Here is a 22,149-nt window from a genome sequence, read left to right as displayed (position 1 = left end):
CTTTTAGATTACGCACTCTTTTTGGTAACTATATTCAAAATCAGATGGATTCTAATGTATTTTTTTTCCTTTTATGTGGAGTATTTCTGATCCCAACGACATAATTTATGTATCACTTTTTGAATGATACGTACTGGCTGATATAGTTGTGGGATTATGGTGTTTTACATAAATTAAATATTATACTATTATAAATGACTACATTTATATTATTAAATATCTATTCACAGCTCAAAAACCCAGTACCAATATACTATCATTCTCAATCCATAATTTTGAGTGGTTTATAATTTATTCATATATAATGTAAGTCTATAGGTCAATGAAATTCCTCAAAAATAATTTGTCGTAAACATCGAAGAGTTGCCGTGTCAACCAGAAAGCCGTAAAATGATATTGCAAAATGGCGTCTATTATCCTCAACATGATGCGTTTGTTTGGGATAAAACCACGTGTTGTCCCCATTCAGATTAAGACTGGTTTACACCATCAGTATATGAATGCAGAACTGGATACAGCCAATATATTCGTGCGATATTTCTCCTCGAGTCTTAATTATGGCAACAAGGCTGACGATTATAACCGGGTAAATTAAGTTATGGACTAGGATGTGGTGATACTTTTGGTTAATCATTAAGTTATGTAATTGTAGCATGTCGATGAATTCGATAAGCTGTTATCGAAAGCTGAGTTTTAGTTAACATGCGTTTTATATTGTTGTAGGGCGGGAGATTGGCTATCCCCATGGGTACGTAGTTCTCCTAACATTTCGAAGTAGTACTACTGAGTTTGTCTGATTTTTTGATAAGCTTATGATATATCACGCTTATGATGATTATATGAGCTTATGATATATCATCATGATGATATATTTTTGATAAGCGTTATGATTTATGTTGGTTTCCTTTAATTAGCCAGACTTGGTGAAATGTACGATACAGGTAACCTGTATGCCGATAGGTCTGCAGTCTGCTTCTTTTGCATCACAGAGCCTCCTAAAGGACCATAGACTTATATCAGAAAAAGAACCCCAGTTATTACTGCTTTCATCTGTGCAGATCGCCTGACAGTAACGTACAGCAGGAGCAGCGGACCGGGCGGGCAGCACGTGAACAAAGGTTTAAATGTTATAAAATGTACTTTCGGAACGACGGCATTAATATCTCAATATTTATACAAGTACTTGTTAGGGTGATGCCATATTTGACGGTTATTTTTTTATTCTGATAAAAAAACAATATAGTATATTTCATGCCTATATCGATGATAATGGATAGAGTACATCATTGCTCACTTTTTTTTGATAGTCAACACAAAGGCAGAAATCCGATTTCATGTACAGACAGCAGACTGGATTCCGGAGGATGTTAGGAATAAGATCATCATCCAGGTAAGTGAATTTTGTTCTTGCGACGTAACTGTATAGCGTATATCTTGCTCCAGTTCATTTGTTACTGGTTGAAGTTTCAGCAATTCGGTGACTTGCTGCCTTATGCTGGTGGATTGCTACGTCAGTAACAAATAAGTAGTAACTCGTTCTCTCGTGGTCGGGTGGAAGGTTCATAACAGGTAAAATCTGGATACAGCAAGAATCTGAAAGTTCTATGATCTGTAGGATTACCTCTGTTACATCTTTATCTTCTGTCTTGGCCACCATAGAATAAAAATCGCATCAACAAAGTGGGCGAGTTGTTGGTCACATCCGAGGCAAGTAGAAGTCAGCAGCAAAACCTGAATGACTGTTTGCAGAAAATCCATGACATAATTGCAGACGCCAGCCAGAAGCCACATGAACCCACTGAAGAGGATATTGCTATCAGGAAGGCGAGGTAGTGGATAAAAATGCACTCAACTGTTGTCTGTCATATATTAAAACCTATTTTTATATTTAAATGTTGCCATTGCATTGACTATCGATATATCGAATAATCATCAGATTTGAAAAATACAAGGCCCTACTTAAATGTGTAGACGCGGATTACATCACTGCAATGTGTGATTCTGCACATAATTAACTCCTTTATATAATTCACATATATTTGAAAATCTCTCTTAGGTTGGAACATATGAACAAGGAAAGGCTAAAACAGAAGAAGATTCACTCAGTCATAAAGCAGAGCCGGAAAGTGGATTTTGACTAAAGTATTTATATAAAAGTATACTTTTTACATAAAAATATTTATTGCAGAAGTAATTGTGATTTTTAATGGTACGTTTTTGTTTTCTGAAATAAAGAATATGTGCATCATTAAAACTGTTTTATTCATGGGCATTTGACCGTGTTGTACCTAATCATTGTCAAAAATTTGTCTTTGCTCATGATTCTAAGGCTCCTTTTAAAAAACAACAGCATTTGTTCAGAAGACTATCACATACTTTTTATTGAAACAAGGATTCAAAGTTTTTATTTGTCATATATGTGTAAACTAGATAAATGTTTAAACCAGCATCTTATTCTTTAGTAGTGGTAAACAATATGAAATGTGATATTTATGAGTAGAAAAACCATATCATTTGCACTTATTTGAGTGAATAAGTAAGTAGATACTAAGTTGTTAAATGTAAGTAACATTTCATTATTTTCAAGTAAGAAAATAAAATTAGCAGAGGATGGTTTCGATCCATCGACCTCTGGGTTATGGGCCCAGCACGCTTCCGCTGCGCCACTCTGCTAGCTGATGTTTTTCCTTTTGTATACCTATTGATGTTTAAATTAATTCGTGCATTAGTCGTTTAATTTGATTCCATGTGTGCCTTATCGTAATGTATAAGACTGATTAATATTAAATCGAGTTATTTATATTTACAGAGGGCTGGAATGAGTTTTATCGCTACCCTGAGCAAAACAGTTACGTAAAATTTCGTGATCATTGAAGAATATTTCAAATGTCGATCCTTGGGCACTACTTTAGAAAAATCTGATGCATACATTGATATTTTAGGGCGAAAGAATTTTACACGTAAAATAAAATACCGACCACGAAGGGACTCGAACCCTCAATCTTCTGATCCGAAGTCAGACGCCTTATCCATTAGGCCACGCGGTCAATACAAGAAAAACACTCTTTTCGCCTTAGTTGTCCAAGGCTGTTACCTAATGTTGGCGCTTAAACTGCGATTAATTATGTGGAGTGATCAACTTTTTCTAAACAGTGCAATTAAATCTAACAAACTATATATTTAAGAAAAGAGCTACCATTTCGTAGTTCAGTCTACCTACGAGCAAAATGGAATATTAGATGAACAAGAAATTTACTGCTTCTAGCATATCGCTTTAGTTTGCTGCAGTGCTGTTTTAATCATTATTTTGAATGCTGTTGCATTAAATCACAGTCCTTGTTCAATTAACCTTTTTCTGCAGACGTTAGTAGAGGCACAACGACTCCAACTTGCAGCAGACTCGGGGGACTTTACTAGTTGGTAAATGGGCAGCCCATGTGGTTTTTCAATTGCTATGCAAACACTGCCATCTATTGAAGGACTGACGAATCTGCGTCCCCCCTTCGAATCAGAATCAGAATTCACTTCATTGCCCAGGTACAACTGCATGTACTAGGAATTCGTTTTGGCAGTATTGGTGCTTACATTCAAAGACAACATAGATCATAGAACATAAATTACGAAACACAGAATAAGTAGAAATAAAACAGAATAAAATAACAAACAGTGCAAAGTCGTACAAAATGATATTGATTAAATACTGTATAAACATAAAGGGAAAGCAGATATGCAGTAGTTGCTAATAAAAAAATAATAAAATCATAATGATGGTGTGTATCCCTCTCATGATATCCTGTTTTTTTGCATTATGTTTTTTTGCATTATTTACTTTTAAATCGAACTCTGGCACTCACCCTGGGGTCAAACTGACCCCAAAGGCAGCCATCAAGTGATTTGTCATAGTAACATAATTATGGTAGGAGTGTGTAATAGTTAATATACTTAAGCAATAAAGTTATCCAACACCCATATTGCTCATTTGACACAACAATCGTCCCCTACTTAACCTGCTGTCCAAATTAGCTAATTTGATCATTTTACTGAAAAATTTAATTGATAGACAAAGCAAGACATAATTGTAACCAGCCCTGTTGAATCTATGCCTTGTCATATACTGACCCTTTTCATGAGGGTGAAGTCACCACAAGGGTCTGCAAACACAGAAACAGAAAAAAGACACTCTAGAAGAGGTTAGGAGGGAAGTTAAAAGGTGTTAAAGTGATGTATCAGGAAAGGGTTACCAAGCCATTTCCGACGCTCTGAGACTCCACAGCACCACAGCAAAAGCTTTCTTCAAATGGAGAATATTTGGAACAGTGGGGAATCTTCCCAGGAAAGGCTAGCCTGCCAAAATGTCTACAGGGGCACAGCAACCACTCATTCAAGTAGTTTTTACAGATCCCGCATGAATGTCCAAAGAGCTGCTGGCTTGTCAAGGTCAGTGTTCGTGGCTCCACAATAAGAGACTGAGAAAATATGGGATTCACGGGAGAGCAACAAATGCTATTTACCTTACTAACCAGGTGCCGGAGTCCAAAGTGGTCTACATCAACGCAGCTGAGATGGTCGGCTGCTCTCTGCCCTCCACACGAGACCTGCACCTCCTGCGCCCTCGGCAGGGCCAAAAACATTCTGAAGGACTCCTCACAGCCTGGTTTTCACCTGTTAGACCTCTGGTAGGTGCTAGAGGTCCATCAAACCAAGCATAGACTCAGGGACAGCTTCTCCTCCAGAACCATAACAGTGTTAAGTGAACCTTAACACGCACTGACCATCTCTCTGGGTCTCGGTCTCTGTCTCAGTCTCTCTCCCCCTCTCTGGATGTGCAATAATTATCTTGCGTAAAAACTACAGCCAAGCGCAATATATGCTACCTGTGCAATATACATACTATGTACACTTATTTATATACTTTTTATTCAGTTGTATTTCTTTGTAGTTCTTTCTATAATCACTGTGTAAATGATTGAATGTTTGTTCTTCGTTATATCCAAAGGGGTAGAAGCTTTACAATTTCGTTATACCTGGTATAATGACAATAAAAGACTTCTAATTCTTAAAACTAAAAGCCAGATTCATACCAAAAAGACCAGGATAGCCTAATATACCAACTAAGCTATACCTGGAAGCCAATCATTTACTATTATTGAAGGGATATGCTTGCCTTGAGTAGCATGAGTGCTCAGTGACATTTGCAAAGAAACACTTGGGCGATACTTACGCTTTTGGGAATAATGTTCTATGGACAGAGGAGTATATTGGATCAACACAGGTCTCGCTATGTCTGGCGATATTCAAGTACAGCATTTCCAAAGTAAGAACGTCAGACCTACAGCAAGACACACAGGTGGCAGTGTGATAGCGGGTAGCTGCTTCATATGCTACCTTAGGAACCGGAAGATTTGTCATCACTGAAGGAACCATGAATCCTGCACTTTGCTGGAAAATTCTTAAGCAGAATCTGTCTGAGACCTGAAGTTGGAGACTAACTGGATAATACAGTAAGGCAATGATCCAAAACTTAAACCTAATTCTAAAGCTGAATGGCTCAGAAGAAACAAAATTAAAGAGATGCTGTGACGGGGTGTGAAATAAGCAGCTCATGTTCAAACCTGTCAATGTGTCTGAATTAAAGCAGTTCTGCAAAGAGTGGGTCTGAATTCCTCAACAACAATGCGAAAGACTGAAAAATTCTTCCCCCAAAGGGTGACAGTGGTATTGGGTAACTTGCTCCTGTGAATAAAGTAACAGTCTAAGATTTAGAAACTATTATATTTGGGATATATATATGGGATCCCTCACAATTTGTCTAATCACGTGAAGTTATTCCTTGTAAAGAAATATATAGCAGAGCATCTCAAAAAGGTGCAAAACAAACTGTATCTGCAAAACATAGAGCTTTATAGCTTTAATAGTATGTCTGGTGATTGATTTGGTGCCCTATCCTGGGTTGTTCCCTGCCTTGTGCCCGTAGCCTCTGAGATAGGCTCCTAACCCCCCGCGACCTTGAATAGGATAAGCAGATACAGGAAATGGATGGATGAGTTTTCTGTACTGTACTTTGTGGCTTTGTGTGTGACAATAATCATGATTCTTAGCTCATCATGAAAACCAAAATATCAATGACGTTTTATTACACACACGTAGGTGAGAGAAAGCATGGCAGTGAAGGGCAGCCACCCACAGCAGCATATGTGGACCTGGGGGGGGTCAGGGCCTAGGCTCAAACCAGCAACCTTCTGATTACAAATACAGAGACTTAACCGGAGCCAAATCACACTATTGCTAAGCGAGATACACAAACTGTTCATTTCATATTTTGATGGAAAGTGGGTCAAGATCTATATGCATATGCCCCCCCCCTCTTCTCAAACTGGTGTGTGTCAGTCATTCCTAAAAATAAGTGAATCCACACTGAAACTTGTCTGCAATTCTTTAATGGAATATAAGATAAAGGAGATATTTAAGATGACATAGAACAGAAGTTAACATCTACATTTTTTATTTTGACAGAGGAAGAACTGAGTAGGCTGGTTTATACATAATGTGTAACCCATGTGTAACTCTGGACAAAAGCTAGAGTGGGGAAAAAAAAGCTAAAACTATGGTAACCAACCCAACATACAGATTCAACATGTGCCAAACAAAAAACGAAGCCAGTTCGACCAAGTTAAGCTTCAAAAAGGTTTGCATTAGTTATCAAAATCTTTGATACGCCACCACAGATTCTTCACAACGCAGTCTTTCCTTCTAACAACTCGGCGATCTATTCGGAATGAAAGGTTAGTCTCTGATATTGAGATGACACAAAAGACATGTCAATAAATCTATAATAATAAATAAGATGGCCAAGAGCATCTTCTAGTGCAAGTGGAGAACATCTCAGCAGGGAAGGCCAAGATGCCTCCAGAGGAGAAAAACGCATCACTTTTTAGGCTCAGCTGGGCTCCATTTTGGCAAACTTTTCCCGAACCAAAACATTCTCTCCCTTTTTCAAAACCAGTGTTACAATTGCTAAGTTCATTGACCTTGCAACCCTTTAAGACCCTGAGAGAAAGTTGGACCCGGCTCTGACCCAAATCTGCTCAGACGTGAGATGGAACCCAGTCGGACGTTTCGTAAAGACAGGGATTCGGCAACAGAGACTAAGACAGCCGGTTCAGAGCAAAAGTAGAAAAATGTCCGTAGTCTAAGGCTAAAAAGAGCTCGTTGACGTGACGACCACCTCGCAGCATATTTTCCTGTGGAGCGAAATGATTCCCGACAGCAGCCGTGGGGCGGCTCCCTTAGCACGCTGATCAGCGCCGGGCAGCGCGCTACAGCTCAGCTTCCGCGTTTACGCCTCATGCAGGAACCTGCGCTAATTTACATTAAACGCAGTTCTGTGAATTCAGATTTTTTTTTGTTGTCCTTTAACCTGAGGCTATCATCGGCAAAGCTAGGTATGGTCAAGTCAGAAAATGAACCCACATCTGTACCTGTAGAGCGAGGAAGACTGGCCAAATTGTAGGAAAGAGAAGCAGATGGTGAGAGAAGTTTGTAGAGAGTAGATCCTAATCACTGAAGTCGCAGAAGTTTATCGTGCCGCACCATTCTAAGGCTACAGCGCCCCCTACAGCCCCTTCCCCTCAACAGGTGGGGGAAAAGACAGCAGGCAGAGGATTTATCAGGCCTTTTAATAATGGAAAATACTTATTGAAAAAGAAAAAAGATTTCACACACACCCTGTGTTATGCATTAGCGCAGTACTGCGGAGTAAACACAGAAAATTAGCTCTTCTTAAAACAAAGCAGATCTAAGAAAGCTGTGGCCTTTCGCGTCTGCCTCACAGTTTTGATGGTATTGCCTGGCTATTGTTTTGTGTCCTCAGGCAGGATTGTTTCCGCGTCTTATACTGAAATTAACCCCCCGCCCCCCCACCCACGGATGCATATCCACTCAAATGTTTGGACCTCCTACCGACCGGTCTCGAACCCAGACACTTCGTGGGTATCGAGAGCACACACCAAACTAAAAGCTTCCTTTACTATACACAAGGTCTGACACGCCTTCTGATTGGACGGGCTTTAACAGCTGAGTGTTTGGGAAGCAGTACCAATGCACCAATCATAATGCTCTTTGGGTTTGCAAATTAAGGGTTAAATTACAAGCTCATAAGTGCAATGCCTTCATCCTTAGAGAAACAAAAAGGTTAAAAGCTTTTCTAATTGGTGTCTGGTCCTTCTCCTGCATCCAGGACCTCCCTTTCGGTTCACCACAATGGTCTCGATCCTTTAACGCGCCGCATTTCCCGGCACTGTGGTTCGGAGAAGCTGAAAGCACTGCAGACGGAGGAATGGGATGGTCGTGTCCAGTCGGGCTCATTTCCTGCTCTGGCTGTCTTTTGCGTACTGTGGCTAAGTCAGGACATCCCTGCAAGTCAGAAGAAGGCAGCAAAGATGTAATGATGGTTCATAAAAAAAATACACCCCTGCTAAAGAGAGACCAAGAGAGGCCAAGAGAGGTCAGATGTTTTCATCTGAATCCATGTTGCTGCAGGAGTGTGGAGATGCAGCTCAGGGACGGGAAGGAGGTTCATTTGCTGCTCTTGGCTCCTTTGGAGCCGGCCTTGCTGGAGCTGATGTCGGTCTTGGTCTTCTGGATGCGAGAGAATATCTCCTTGAAAAGGGCCTTGTACTCGGGTGTGTTCTGGCCCAGACGCTTGTCCACAGCCTCCACCTGCTTGCTGATGCTTTCGATGGCTTCAGGGGTGGAGGGAGCAGGGGTGGGGACGGGGGCGGGCTGCGGGGCCGGCGTGGCGCAGTCCTTCATGGAGGGGTCCCGGGAGATGGGCCGGGACGTCTGCACGCTGGCGTGCCGCATGCTCTCCTCATGCCGTCGACATTTGCCCAGCAGCTCCTCGTATTTCTCCAGCAGCGCGTGGTACTGCTCATCCACCTCTCGCAGGATGGACATGCCCCGCTTGCGCACACTATTGGCGTGCAGCGCATAGCTCCCCCGCCGGCGGCCGGAGGCGTCCCTGGCCACGATGGCGTTCAGTGCCGTGTCACTGCAGCTCTTTCGCACCGGGTTGGACGTCGGTAGCTCCTCCCCTCCTCTGACCCCACCCCCTTCCCCACCAGGCACCGCCCCCTGCTCTTCCTCCAGCGTGTCAGTCTCGGGCGTGCTGTTGAGCAGCGTCTGCGCCAGGCCGTCCTCCCCGCTTAGCAGAACAGCTCGGGCCCTGCGCAGCTGCTGCAGCTCTTGCAGCTCCGCCTCCAGTTCCTGCACGCGCAGCTGGCAGGTCTCCGCCCCCTGCAGCCGCTGCTCGAGACGCGCAAACTCCTGCAGGACAGCGGCGCACTCCTTCTCGGCACCCTCGCGCCTCCCCCGCTCTGCCCGCACGGCCGACCGGAGGGATGTCACAGTGTCCTGCAGTCGCTCGTTCTCCTCCTCCAGGGGGCGACGCTCCACTTCCAAGCTTGGGGGCCTGGGGCTGCCAATCACAAAGCCGTCCTCATACCTATGGACAAAACGAGCTGCCTGAATGGAGGATAGAACTGATCCTGCTGACTGAATGATCAGAACTCAGTTAATACTCCATTAATACCCACTTACAGTGACCCTGCCCATGCATGAAAAGGCAGCAGTTCAAGAAACACCCTGGACAGAATGTCTCTCTATTACAGGGCACATACAATCCATCCATCCATCCATCCATTCATCCATCCATTCATCCATCCATCCATCCATCATAGTTCACCATAGACTGGATGTAACTCAGAGACAGATTGCCCTGAACCAGGTGTTTGGACTATGGTGGATGTTGGATTACCCAGGGAAACCATTATAGCCTCCACACACACAAGGAATGGACTGAATTCAATATCTTCGAGGTGTGAAGCTACAAAGCTGCCCACTGAGCCAACATGCGGCCTGGATTAAAAAATTGTTGCGCTAAAATAATTTCTTCGACAACTAATTGAAGAAAAGGTTTTTGTGAATTTTAATAAGCGCCCGTCTTCACAGGGTCCTTGTCTGCCCCACCATTATGAATGTAGTAAGAATACTGGAGCCTCCTCAGCTGCTCTGAACCACAGCTAGATAGCAGCTTTAGGTCTGTTCTCGTTTCCATGGCGCCGGACGCGGGTCCCGCCTGACCTGGGCGCGGTGCACAGCTCCTTCAGGCAGGGGAATGAGTGGATGGTCTTGCGTCGTTCCCTCTTCTGTCGGCGCACTCTCAGCTGCTCCAGCGAACGCAGCTCCTCCACCTGCACCGTCAGCGCCTCCACCTGAGCCTGCAGCAGCTCGATGGTGCCCGTCAGCCTGAAAGCCCCCACCCCCCCCGTGAAGTGAACACACGGTGAGCCCCGGACGCTTCCGCGAGGAACGCTAAGGTGCTTGATGATTTGCCGGTTTGCTGAATCATGAGGGTGTACGAGGGTCGTCTACATAAACGCGGCATCCCGTGGCTCCCCAGAACCAGCTGAATTGGTTTTCCAATAAAATGAATTTATTTTAATGCGCATTACTAATTATGCACTGGGTATGTACAGAACACAACCAGTGAAACTGGTTCAAAAAGTCTGAATCAAGTCCCTGTATCTGTACCTATAATGCACAAAAGTGCTGTTTTGTGTGAACTGTACTACGAGTGGACGTCTGGTTTGGTATCACAGCTGTGGGGTCAAGCCAATAGCGTGCCAGAGGAGTGTCATGTGATACTGTTGCCCATTGTATGTTTGTGTCTGTATGTATGTGTGTGTGTGTGTGTGTGTGTGTGTACTTCGGGCCGGACCTCTCAATCTTCTGTTGAGATGCCTTGCTCTCCAAGACCAGGCTCTCGTTGGTCACCTCCAGGTCACGCGCCGTGACGTCCAGCTGCTCGTACACTTTGGCGTGCTGCTCGTTCATCTGCCTCAGCATCTCCAGCTGTTTCGACAGGTACTGCGGGCGAGAGGCGGGCGGCTCCAGCAAACAGGTACATAGGTACAAATTCTCCGGGGGCGTAGCTAGCTAATCTGGGCCACCTTGACAAAATGTCACCTTGTCCCCTCCCATTAAATAAAAGTCCTGGGCTCTCTGAATCTGCCAGGATATCCATGGCCCTACCAGTGCCCTGCATATGCTAATGCTAATCCATACAATTAGAAAACATACCGAGTATTTATTCATCACGAGCGCTAACGGAGGGCATGTCAGGATTAATGATGGTTAATTGATTCTTCTGCTCAGCAATAAACAGCTGTAGGGAATAAAAAGACAATCATCTGGTATGAATGGTCGCCATCAGTAACCACAAACAAAGATGGCCACCATGCCTGCAGGCTGGCTAGCAGATGGTGCTATTTACATCGCTTTCTGAAGCACTTCCAAACAGGAACAAGTGTGAAACCGCTTGAATATTCAGCTCTTTCGATACGGGCACTTCAATACCGGCGAGAGGGTCTCTTGTTCTCCTCCTCAAAAGAAAGCATGTTAAATGTCACAAACCTTCTGAACAGGCTTCAATAGCAGCAGATGCCTTCACCGCCTTAGCGTGGATCATCACGACATCGGACGCGTGGGAGGCAGACGTCCGGGGGCGAAATTAAGCTTCAAGAAGTGCACAGTACACACTCCCGTGCTCTAAATCAGCGTTTCCCAATCCAATCCTTGGGGACCCACAGACCGTCCACGTTTTTGTCCCAGCTCCCGATAGGGAGCAAAAATGTGGACTACCTGACAGGGAGCTTGGAGGGAGCAAAAACCTGTACCGAATGAAGGTCCTAGAGGACTGGATTGGGAAACACTGCACTAGATCTCCTAGAACTCAATAGTTCTCTTCCGGACAGCAAGCGAGCTACTCAGGCTAACCCTCAGAACCTCGCTGGTCTCCCAGGTCAGTGCTGCACTGCTGACGTCTCACTGCCCGCATTATAGGATGCGGTTGCCAGACGCATTTATGAGGCCTTAAGAAGTAACATCGCAAACATCAGTTTTACTGCATATCTCTGCAGCTCCGAAGTTAACCAGTTAACCATATCAGTAATATTCGACAAAAATATATCTGTTATCAGGCAAAACGTCCACATTGCTGAGTCACTATTTATACATCAACCCACGTTCCTACTACTTATGCTGCAAAGGATCGAGGGAGGGGCAGAGCCTCTCCCAGGAAGCAGCTGGGGGGGGGAGAGATGGTGAGTAGCATTTAAATGTAAGTGAATACAGTGAAGTGCACATATGTTCCAAATATAGATGCATTAGACATAGAAAGGTGAGGTGACATCATCATGTCCCTTCTACCCCCAAGCATGGTGCAGCCACCAGAACATGTCAATGATCAGTTTGAGCCACTGACGATGCAACTCTGATAATTCCCGAGGGAGGTGTGTGGCTCAGTAGGTTAGCACACTGCGTCCGTGAACGCCATGTGAGGGATTCAGATCCTGGAGTCAGCTATGATGTCACTGCTGGCCCCCCCGAGCAAAGCCCTCAGACCCAACTGCCCGAGGGACCGGCAGGTCCTGGCTTTGGATAAAAGCTTCTTACAAATAGATGAAAGTCTTGAAGTCTTGGAAAAAAAGATGACAAAACAACCGAAAAGCCTGTCACCTCATGCTGAGGAAAAAACAAGAGTTGACATTTTTAAACAAGGTACAATTTCTTGGTCGTTTTCTTATCAGAGAAATCAACAGTAAGAGTGTGTTAAAAATTTAGAGGATGCAGCGACACACCCAGAGGAACAAGACCTGGATTTGTTTATTTTTTCTTGTCTAAATGTTGAAATGGGATTAAACTTGATCGGTTTACTGGGGCATTACCTGGAGTGGTGAGCTGGTTACCCATGGAGACGCCTCCACTCTGAAATCCCCATTCCGACATCACACAACAATAACGGTAACGCTAATGAAGACGCATGACTGCAGAGCTTTCCGTGTCATCGTGTGGGGGGTGCCGAGGCCCCCCACCCACTTCCCCCAGCCTCTGTATTGCTTAATTGCCCAAAGGGAGAGTCATGGAGCCCGGGTTAGACGACAGGCAGCACGGCCTTAAGCCAGGGGACAGGCGATGACGAAAGATAGATAATTATGGACAATTTGCTCACTGGAAAAGACTGACTGTCACACACGCACACACACGCACACACACACACGCACAGACACGCACGCACAGACACACACGCACACACACACACGCACACACGCACACACACGCACACACACACACGCACAGACACACACGCACAGACACGCACACACACACGCACACACACACGCACACACACACGCACACACACGCACGCACACACACGCACACACACACACGCACACACACGCACACACACACACACACGCACACACACACACGCACACACACGCACACACACACACGCACAGACACGCACACACACACACGCACAGACACGCACACACACACACGCACACACACACACGCACAGACACGCACACATGGCCACGGCCTGAGAAGCCTCTCTGCTTCCTGAACAGGAAGCAGCCCCCCACTCAGCCTGCAGGGAAAGCTGCCCCTTGGCTGTGCGTCAGCTCTCACTGCGGGCACCTGCCATCACTGCTGGCGGGATCCAATCACGTCGCCTGGCCTTAAAGGGCCAGCGCAGCCCGTTCAGAGGCTTCGCTCACTCAGTTGCTGCTGTATCGCCTTAACAGTCTAACTGTCATCTTTCTGGGATTATCACCCCCCCCCTACCCTCGGTTAGGAGGATGGCAGCCGCTCGGCCATGACGGTGAGAAGAACGGACCTGCTGCTGCACTCCAGAGAGCTCCGCTCTCACCGTAACCTTTAAACGGCTCACAGTAGGCGACTCGCTCTCTCCGATCTCTGCCACAGGTCCAGTACCTAAACCAGTGAGACTCCACACATGCGCAGGGCGCCCCCTACCTCAATCTCCTGCACCTGCTCCTCATTGGTGATGTACATCTGCTGCAGGGAGTCCTCCAGCTCCTTGTTTCTCTCTAGCAGGGTCTTCCCCAGCTCCGCGGCCAGGTGGAGGTCTGAGTCCGACAAAAAGAAGTGTGTGGGGGGGGGAGGGGTATGTTTTGCAGGAAAGAGGATATGGGGGGTGATGTTAAGCTGTGCCGAAACCTGATATAAAAGGTTGAAGTCTCATTACTCAAGATTTCCTGATCAGCCTGGGAAATAAAAATCCATAATCATACTGACATCATCAACAACAGCATGCAAATGATCGCTCAGAGGTAAGGCAAGGGCGCGACATTGACTGATGACTTCAAACAGGGTGCTCACGTCCAGCAGAGTGGCGCTCATGGGTCATTTCCATATGACTCAGCACCGCTGGGCTGTCATTCTGAGCGAGGCAGTGAGAGACAGGGAGCAGAGCCCTCGGCAGACCCCACCCCCACCCCCACCCCCACCCCTCCATGCTGCTCTTTTTAATCCTCTCTTCTCCCACATACGGCGTCTCCGTGATCCCTGGCCGCAGTCACCAGCGATCTCCCCCGGAAAAGCAGCTCACACTCATTTGAGACCCTACTAAATGATTAATAAATAAATGGCAGGTGTAAGAATGAGGGTCTGGCCATTTCATGTGGGAGCATCAGGGCACATGGGTTACTTACGCTGAGTCACAGCCCTGGCCTCTCACTCTTAACGATAGGTAAAGGCTTTTACGTTCTTCCCTGGTGCCAGCACGCCCAGCCAGGCCTTCCGGTTTTACTTCATTTTGCTATCATGTCTCTCCTGTTCTGCGCTCTCCTTGTAAAGCCGAAAAGCCGGCTCCCAGTTAACCCAGTTCCTGCTTGTCCCCGCATCATCTGCAGTGACTATAATCAACGTCGCGTAATCCACAGGGAACCTTAGTCAGCACCGGGGGGAGTTGAGGGGGGCTCAAACCTATAACCTACTGGTGCGCTGGGTACCAAAAAAACAGCATGGGTCACCCGCCCACGCATCAGTGACCAGAGGAGAGCGAGACGCAGTAAATCTTGCGATCAGGCCGCGGGAAATGCCAGAGACGTCGCCTGTCAGGAGATGGAGGCAATGACATGGAAACCCGAATGAAGGTCAACAGGACAGCGGAACAATGGTCACGTTTGGCCGAAAATTAACAGCTTAGAAGATGGAGGAGAGCAAACCGAAAAAATGTCCCGGGCTAAATTCTGTTTAGGTCAACGAAATGTGTCCAATAGAACCCAGTCAGCAGAAAGAAAAAAAAAACAATCTAGAATATCACTTTGTCGATCCGGCATCACTCTCTCCAGAGACATTTACATTTGGAAACTGGGAAGCCTTGGTCAATATTTACATCTGCATCTCTGACAAGCTGAATGTACATTGTGATAAAAATTATTAGAATTTATAAAGAAAATCCGAGGGGATTATTAACTAACCAAATTTTTTACCGCATATCACACTTTGCAGTGGCTGCTTCACGTCTCACACACATCTTTGGTTTCCTTCCAGTCTAGCTGCTTGATTAATGCGTTTAAAAAATATATAAACTGAGTGCATATAAATTATATTTATACTCTTGCACCAAGTGCCCTTCAGCGGTCCCAAAACAAATAAACATCCTGGCAAGATAATTAATTCCCAGGATTAAATATGGTGACACACTGCCATGCCCAAGACATGATAACAAAAAACAGGAGAGACATGAATAATTCAACAGCGGGGCCGAGCAAACGGTGAGCAGACTTAACACTGAGGGGCCTCCAGGAGGGGCCCAGGAACCGTGCTAGTGGGCTTCATGTATCACTGGTCAGACGCGGGGTGTGCAGACCCTGTCAGGTTTCTTCCCAGCAGCCATGGGGGATGCGGGGGGGCATGAGAAGAGAGACAGAACAGGAAAACGCAGGAAATCCATACCGCCACCATTAGGGGGTGCCAACACTGACGTTATTAACTGGCTAACGCTAATGTTAACGTTAACGTTGCCGCTAAGGCCACCGCTTGGGACGTGTAACAGAAGTTATTTCAGACGCCAGGAGACTAAGCCGGGCTCTTATCTTGATGAATGACACAAAAATGTGATTCACTCGCTCACTCACACACACAGGGACAGCGTGTACCCAGAACACCCTGCGAGCGGTAGGCTAAAGCCAACAAGGACAATGGTGACAAAAAAAAAAGCCCCATTTAAACTGCACGCTGCACTTTTACAAATGCACAGAAATGGCACAGGAGCCAGAGAGCCACCTCCCCTGAGACCCTAAAACTAGGTCACCTGATGTGCCCTTATTAGCCGACTTTTGGCACATGGGACATACACACACGCACACAGTACCATTCAGCCTTCAGGCCACTGGCCAAACCGATTCCGTCACCCCGTTCTTGAGGCGGGGTGCTCATCATTGAAGTGGACACAAGGGGGCACTACTGAACAAAACCGGATGGGGAGAGTGAAGCAGAGTCCTTCAGCATGTGAAAGCACCAGCAGGTATGTAATTTCGGTGATTTGTATTTGGTTTTCCACTGAAAACAACAATGTAAAGCACACAAAGTAAATCTCTGACAGAACCCCCGTGCACCTCGCTTACTGTTCCAGATATGTGTCTGCGTGCAAGACTCAAGAATCTCCAAAATAATAATAAATAATAATAATAATATAGCATCCTAAAATGAGCACAGCTAGACGTGTCAGGACAGGCAAGGAAAAGCGCAATTAACAATCGCTCGCGTAGGCAGTGCGAATGAGCCTCGACGGAGAGCCACGCGGAGCCCGCGACCCATCACCTTCTACCGGAAAGATCCTGAGTGAGCTGCGCTGATGCAATTTATGCGAGGCTGCAGCAGGTGTAAGAGCGAGTGAGGACAGCGTGGCAGGGAGGCCAAATGTAGATCCGAAGCAGTATAGAACAGAATAATTAGTAGCCGCCCTTTGGGCGCAGATACTTTCTAACGGTTTGGTGGGACAGGACTGTCCCCTTCCACCCTGTCCCCCGCCGCCTGCTCCGAAATCCCCGCCTGAGAGACCACGGCATTGCCTGGAGTCCCCTAATCCGATTATACCGAGCTTAGAGCCGCAGCGTCAGACGCGGAGCTCGGCAGGCGTGTTCGGCCGGCTCACAGCGGTGCCGGCTGACCGGGGCTGGGAATGCCGGCAAACAAAGGAAGCCGTGTGCCTCACACTACGCTTTTGTTCTGGGCTCTTCCGCCGAGGACTCTCCATTCTTCACAACTGTCCGCCGATCCCACGGCAGAATTTAAATAGGACGCGCCGGTGCTGGGCTGTGACCACAGACGTTGAGGCCACAATGCTTCACTGAAGCCCCTCCGGTAGCCAGACAGGAGGGACGGTCACATTTAAAACACACGGTCACCTGGGCCTCTTGGAATGACTTCTGTAAGGGAACAAAAGGTCATGTTGAGGAGATTTCAGACCACGGGCTCCTTCTCCTCTTCCTCACATCGACCACAATCGAGCCGATTGATCGGTGCAGACGTTCTGGGGCCGATGAGTAGCAGCAAAGAACAAGGTGCGTCAGCATTGCAATGACCCACGACCTCACTCCCACCCCCGAATACTAAGCCTCACGACCCAGAAACAGAGTCTGGAGATGACACGTTTATTTTAAGCACGATTTTTTTTTCTAATTGAGGGAAGTGGGTCGCTAACACTTCATCGGTAAAGCAGCCTGAGGTGAACAAGAAAAATTAAATCAATAATAAAAAAAAAAAATACTGTGTCCTTCCAAACTGCACAAACAGGAGGTGCATAGTGGCACAGGATTGGAATCTGGCACCGTGTTTATGCCTCTGGCATTATCTGCGTGCTCTGCAGCAGAATCCCTCATCCATCGTGCCAGGACAGTGAGGGACAATGCAGAGGATGCGAAGTGTTTGTACAAAGAGGTGCTTCTCTGAACTATGCAGTTCAAAGCGCCGGTCTCTCAGCATTCTATGAAAAGATTATCACTTTGCTTAAGATTAAGCGTGTGATTATGTTTTTGTGCCACATCTGTGATCTAAACGTTAGTGAAAGATTGGTGCTGCTGACAGAGACTTACACACATTTAATGCTGTAATTGAATGCTGTAATTGAATGCTGTAATTGAAATTACAATTCTGCACTCCGTCCAAAGTTTTATTTTCTCAGTTTAACAGAAATGCCTGGGTTGTTTTTCCGCTTTGCAACTAACCAACTCATGACGTTTTCCCACAACTTTACAACCTCAAGTTGAAGTGCCCGTAGCAGTGTTTCCAAACCCGGTCCTCAGGGACCCACAGCCGGTCCATGTTTTTGCTCCCTCCCATCTCCCTGTCAGACAGTCCACATATTCCCTCCCAGCTCGGAGCAAAAACATGGACCAGCTGTGAGTCCCTGAGGACCATATAGGGAAACACTGGTCTGTAGAACAAAACAATTCTGTAATTCCAGTTCGCTTTATACCTGTGAAGGCCACCAGCAGCACACCATACCAGCTCACAGACGGCTGCCTATGAAAACAAGTCGAAACTACTTTCATTTCATTTATCATCCCTTCCTGGGAAGCCTGCATCCCACCCTTCCCCATAGCATTCCCGGGGCATTCATCGTTCCAAGATGCACATCTGCGTCCGCTTACTTTTCTGGGAATCGCCTGCTCTCTCGAGCCACGTTCCTAGCTTAATTCCAAGCGTCTTTCCAGAGTGCCTGATTCGGCCCTTTGCCCATCCCATATCTTCCGTATCTGTTCCGTATCTCTTCTCTCCAAAGCCACCTTTGTGCCCTCGGGCTGCCGCTTCCTCATGGCAATGTCACAGTGCCCGTCAGCTCAGCACTTCCACAGCAGAGGCGATACCATCATGGTGGCTGATACTGCCCACACTGTGGTGTCAGAGGATCACTGACTGCACAAGGGGGAACTAAAGCACCCCCCCTCCCTCCCTCATTCTCTTTTCTCCCCTGCTACTCCAATAAAGAGAACATCAACTACTTAGGGACCTTGGTGGAAATGGTTATAATTAGCCTGAAAGGACATGTGATACATTGGAGAGGATTGTGGGAAACAGAAAAGCAAAAATAAAAACGAGAAATTAGTTTTGTGCTACTGGAACAAACTGGACATGATTTATCTCATAAGATCACAGTAAATGAACGAGCAGGTGAGAAAGCGTGTTATTTCTCAAAGAAATGTTTTTAATATGTGAAAATCCCGAAGCCAGATATTCTGCATTCCCTAGATTAACAGTGAAACAAATGCAGACCAAAAATATCGCAACTTCACAGTAACTGCACCCTGAGAAATCTCCCAAACTGTGGGTGTGTACATGCATTTCACAAAGCTGGGGTAACATGCATTATTTACTCCAGTAAATGGTTAGATAAAGCTGATATTTACCAGATAAATAATCTAGGTAATTTAAATAAACATATGTGCAGGTTTAATTCGTTTGACCCCAAACCTGGCACAGTCCAATTTTAGTGACCTCAAGGGAAATATGAAATATAAGATAATATATGCCTCTAGCATGTTGGTGCTTCATTTACCCCAAAAGTGAATAACCTTAGAAAGTGAAGAAGTGCAGAAACACAGTAAATTTTAAATAAAGGTGCACCCGTAGGGACAGTAGCAGAACAATGAAGAACCGCGAGTATGAAGGACGCGAGTCGCGGCCACTGTGCTGCCGGGGTGCCGCGGCGCTTGCTGACATCTGCACCGCAGCCAAGGGCTTATAACATATGCCGATTGCTCTACATCCGCTCGTGCATCATCGCTAATGTTTCGGGTTCTTTTAATGTTTATTTCTTCCCCCCCAGATATAAGTAGAGCTAGTCCTTTGTCGCCGCTGCGAGGATGTCCGGGCTATGGGATGCAACAGTGACAGGCAGCCACGGATCCAGCTCCGCAGCCAGGCCTCCAAAGTCTGCTAACTAGCTAACTAGATCTAGCAGCAAACACCGCTTAAAACAACCCAAGTCGTGCCGCACGGATGACTGTGTTTTAATGACCGGGCGCTTTAATAATAACGCGGTTCGCTGTGATTATCGCTCCGTCAGAGGGAAACCTTTGTTTGGCCGCGCAAACGGGCTTTCCCGGTGGGCTCGAAGTACAATAGAGAGGCCGGTGTCAGCGAATGTCGTGCCCGCCTACATACCCTGCTCCAGATCCTGTTGGTCGTACCATGGTTCCTCTTCCTCCGTCTCGAAGTCCTCCATCCTGCCGGCGCTGAGCATGGAGAGCAGCCGCCGGGCAGACGCACGCACAGCCGCTGGAGGAGGCGCGCTTCTACGGGCAATTAAGGAACTGCGACGCTGCTCCCCGGCTTTCGCCTTCTAGCTCATAGTGTTTATTTCTGCTGCAAATCCTCTTCTCTCGTCCTCTCCTAGGCAGAATCTTTGGATTTTGTCGTTTGTGGTTTTCTGTTGTAATTTAAAAAGGTGTCGGCGCTGTGAGGAAAGTGAACAAAGCCCACATCACAGCCCCCGGATCATCGGGGCGAAACCGGGCGTGCAGCCGGGGATGGAACGACCGTCCTGACTTCGGAGCACTACACCTCCGCTTGTATAAAATATAGTAATAATAGTAGTAATAAAATAAAAGCAGGACTTTGTGTTCCTCAACGTCCAATCTGCTCAGTTTATCAAAAACAATAATATTACTGCGAAACACTGATCGCAATCAAAGTAACGCTTAATGGATTTAAATGTAATTGACGGTCAAACGAGATGAAAACAAACGTTTGTTTCCTTCCATCCGTTTCGTTAATCGGGAAAAAGTCCGGTAGGACTCGCACTTCGCAATAGTTGCGCACCTCAGCCTCCGAGTCTGAAACAGCGGACGATTTAAGCTTTTAAAAAATGTATTTTCATAGGTCTCCAGCTGTTATCCCACTCAGCCCCCCTCCTCTCAGTGCTTTGCACCGATGTCTCCCTTTAGTACGCTTTCGCAGAGAGAGAGAGAGAGAGAGAGAGAGGGAGACTGACTTCATCTTTCTCATCCTCTCCGGAGCAGACGTGGCAGATACTGCAGCCCCCTCCTCCCTGTCGCAGATGGAGAAAGGCGGACGATCGCAATAACATGTTCTCTCTTCGATTATTATAGTCCGGAAAATCTATGGTGCTCCTCTGAGTATTTATTGTTTAATCATTAATACCATGACCTAAGAGATTCACTTAGACGCCCGGCCGATCTCCCGAAAAGCAGTACGAACCGGCAGCTCCTATTCTGAACACTGTAATCATCTTGCCTGGGATATTTGAGTAGAATCATTAATGGCCATTAGCCATGCATTTCCTGCTGAAGAACTAAACCGTGTAATTTGTTTAGGCTTCTTGTGTAGCCCATGTTAGTGATGTCTCCTCGATACTGTCTTGATTTTTTGTACTTCTTGAAGATATCAAATAAACTGAATTAAACGGTTGTTTGTCTATATATTTTTAAAGTTCATCCATGTATCAGTTCCTTAATGTTACTGTTGTGTGAAATAGCCTGCCGTCTCTGCCATATTCTGTAAAGTAAACCAAAGTCATTTTAAAACATTTTACTTGAATTCATTACTACATGCCGTCATTTACTGCAATTAAATGTAATACTGTACTCTAACAGAGCTCAGTGTTGGGCAATGTCTTTTTACTTAGCTGGCACCTTTATCCAAGGTACACCATACCCAGGGGCCCTGCTAAACATTTTGGGCCCCCAAGCCAGTCAGGTCAGCCTGGTACAGCGCATTGCTGCATCCAGCGCATGATGAAACCAGCGACACCCAGGGATTCTCCAAAGAGACACGGTACCAATGGAGTGAGGTCTTCCTCTCAGCTCACTGGATAGCGTCCATGTCTCACAGCCATACAGCAAGACAGGGAGCACCAGGACTCTGAAGACTCGGACCTTTGTCCTCTTGCAAAGATATCAGGAGCGCCACACACCCATTTCCAGTGACCTCATGATCCCCCATGCTCTCCCAATCCATCTACTGACTTAATATGAAGATTCAGCAGAGACATGAATGTTGCTACCAGGGTAAGTGAAGCTCTCAATGCGGTTGACATTCTCTCTGCAGACAGACACACTGCTGATGGTTATGCCCAAGAGGTCATTAAAGGCCAAGATCTTGGTTTTCGTCCAGGACACTAACAAACCCAGTCACTCAGACTCCGCGCTCAGTCCCGATCAGAGCCTCCATTGACTCCGCGAAGATCAAAGCATCTTTGGCAAAGTAGAGATCAGTGAATATTTCTTCAACAACAGATGCTCCACGGCCGCT

General features: G+C 46.2%; 2 protein-coding genes and 1 non-coding gene across 4 annotated transcripts; 1 reads left to right on the top strand and 2 right to left on the bottom strand.

Moving 5' to 3' along the window:
- The first annotated feature begins 393 nt into the window (after window positions 1-393).
- On the top strand, window positions 394-2,735 carry mrpl58 (mitochondrial ribosomal protein L58). Its single transcript, XM_049015791.1, has 6 exons — window positions 394-586; window positions 724-748; window positions 1,059-1,118; window positions 1,308-1,390; window positions 1,660-1,829; window positions 2,057-2,735. Exons 1-6 carry the CDS (start codon window positions 404-406, stop codon window positions 2,139-2,141), a joined length of 606 nt encoding a protein of 201 aa, XP_048871748.1. The 5' UTR covers window positions 394-403; the 3' UTR covers window positions 2,142-2,735.
- Window positions 2,736-2,974: 239 nt separating this feature from the next.
- On the bottom strand, window positions 2,975-3,047 carry trnar-ucg (transfer RNA arginine (anticodon UCG)). The gene has a single exon. It is a non-coding gene; the product is annotated as a tRNA-Arg (tRNA).
- Window positions 3,048-6,421: 3,374 nt separating this feature from the next.
- Window positions 6,422-21,272, bottom strand: LOC125742618 (cerebellar degeneration-related protein 2-like). 2 transcript variants are annotated; one of them, XM_049014790.1, is made up of 5 exons: window positions 20,041-21,272; window positions 13,882-13,994; window positions 10,778-10,926; window positions 10,141-10,305; window positions 6,422-9,502 (listed from the first exon to the last, which is right to left on the bottom strand). In XM_049014790.1, the coding sequence occupies exons 1-5, from the start codon at window positions 20,117-20,119 to the stop codon at window positions 8,575-8,577; spliced, it is 1,434 nt and encodes a 477-aa protein (XP_048870747.1). In that variant the 5' UTR covers window positions 20,120-21,272; the 3' UTR covers window positions 6,422-8,574. The 2 variants fall into 2 exon arrangements, with proteins under 2 accessions (XP_048870747.1, XP_048870746.1); XM_049014789.1 differs by lacking the exon at window positions 20,041-21,272 and adding an exon at window positions 18,528-18,790.
- Between the last annotated feature and the right edge of the window lie 877 nt (window positions 21,273-22,149).

The sequence above is a fragment of the Brienomyrus brachyistius genome, chromosome 5, assembly GCF_023856365.1.
Source record: "Brienomyrus brachyistius isolate T26 chromosome 5, BBRACH_0.4, whole genome shotgun sequence".
Classification (NCBI taxonomy): Eukaryota; Metazoa; Chordata; class Actinopteri; order Osteoglossiformes; family Mormyridae; genus Brienomyrus; species Brienomyrus brachyistius.
The sequence above is the reverse complement of the archived record's forward strand: the minus strand, read 5'-3'. Positions and strand labels throughout refer to the sequence as shown.

Coding starts and splice junctions, on each gene's coding strand:
- LOC125742618 (XM_049014789.1), bottom strand. CDS start 18,621: ATGGGATGGGCAAAGGGCCGAATCAGGCACTCTGGAAAGACGCTTGGA. Junction 13,995..18,527: donor AGCAGGCGATTCCCAGAAAA/GTAAGCGGACGC, acceptor TGTCGGACTCAG/ACCTCCACCTGGCCGCGGAG. Junction 9,503..10,140: donor GAGCTGTGCACCGCGCCCAG/GTCAGGCGGGAC, acceptor TTTTGTCCATAG/GTATGAGGACGGCTTTGTGA.
- mrpl58 (XM_049015791.1), top strand. CDS start 404: ATGGCGTCTATTATCCTCAACATGATGCGTTTGTTTGGGATAAAACCA. Junction 1,119..1,307: donor CGGGCAGCACGTGAACAAAG/GTTTAAATGTTA, acceptor TTTTTTTGATAG/TCAACACAAAGGCAGAAATC. Junction 1,830..2,056: donor ATTGCTATCAGGAAGGCGAG/GTAGTGGATAAA, acceptor AATCTCTCTTAG/GTTGGAACATATGAACAAGG.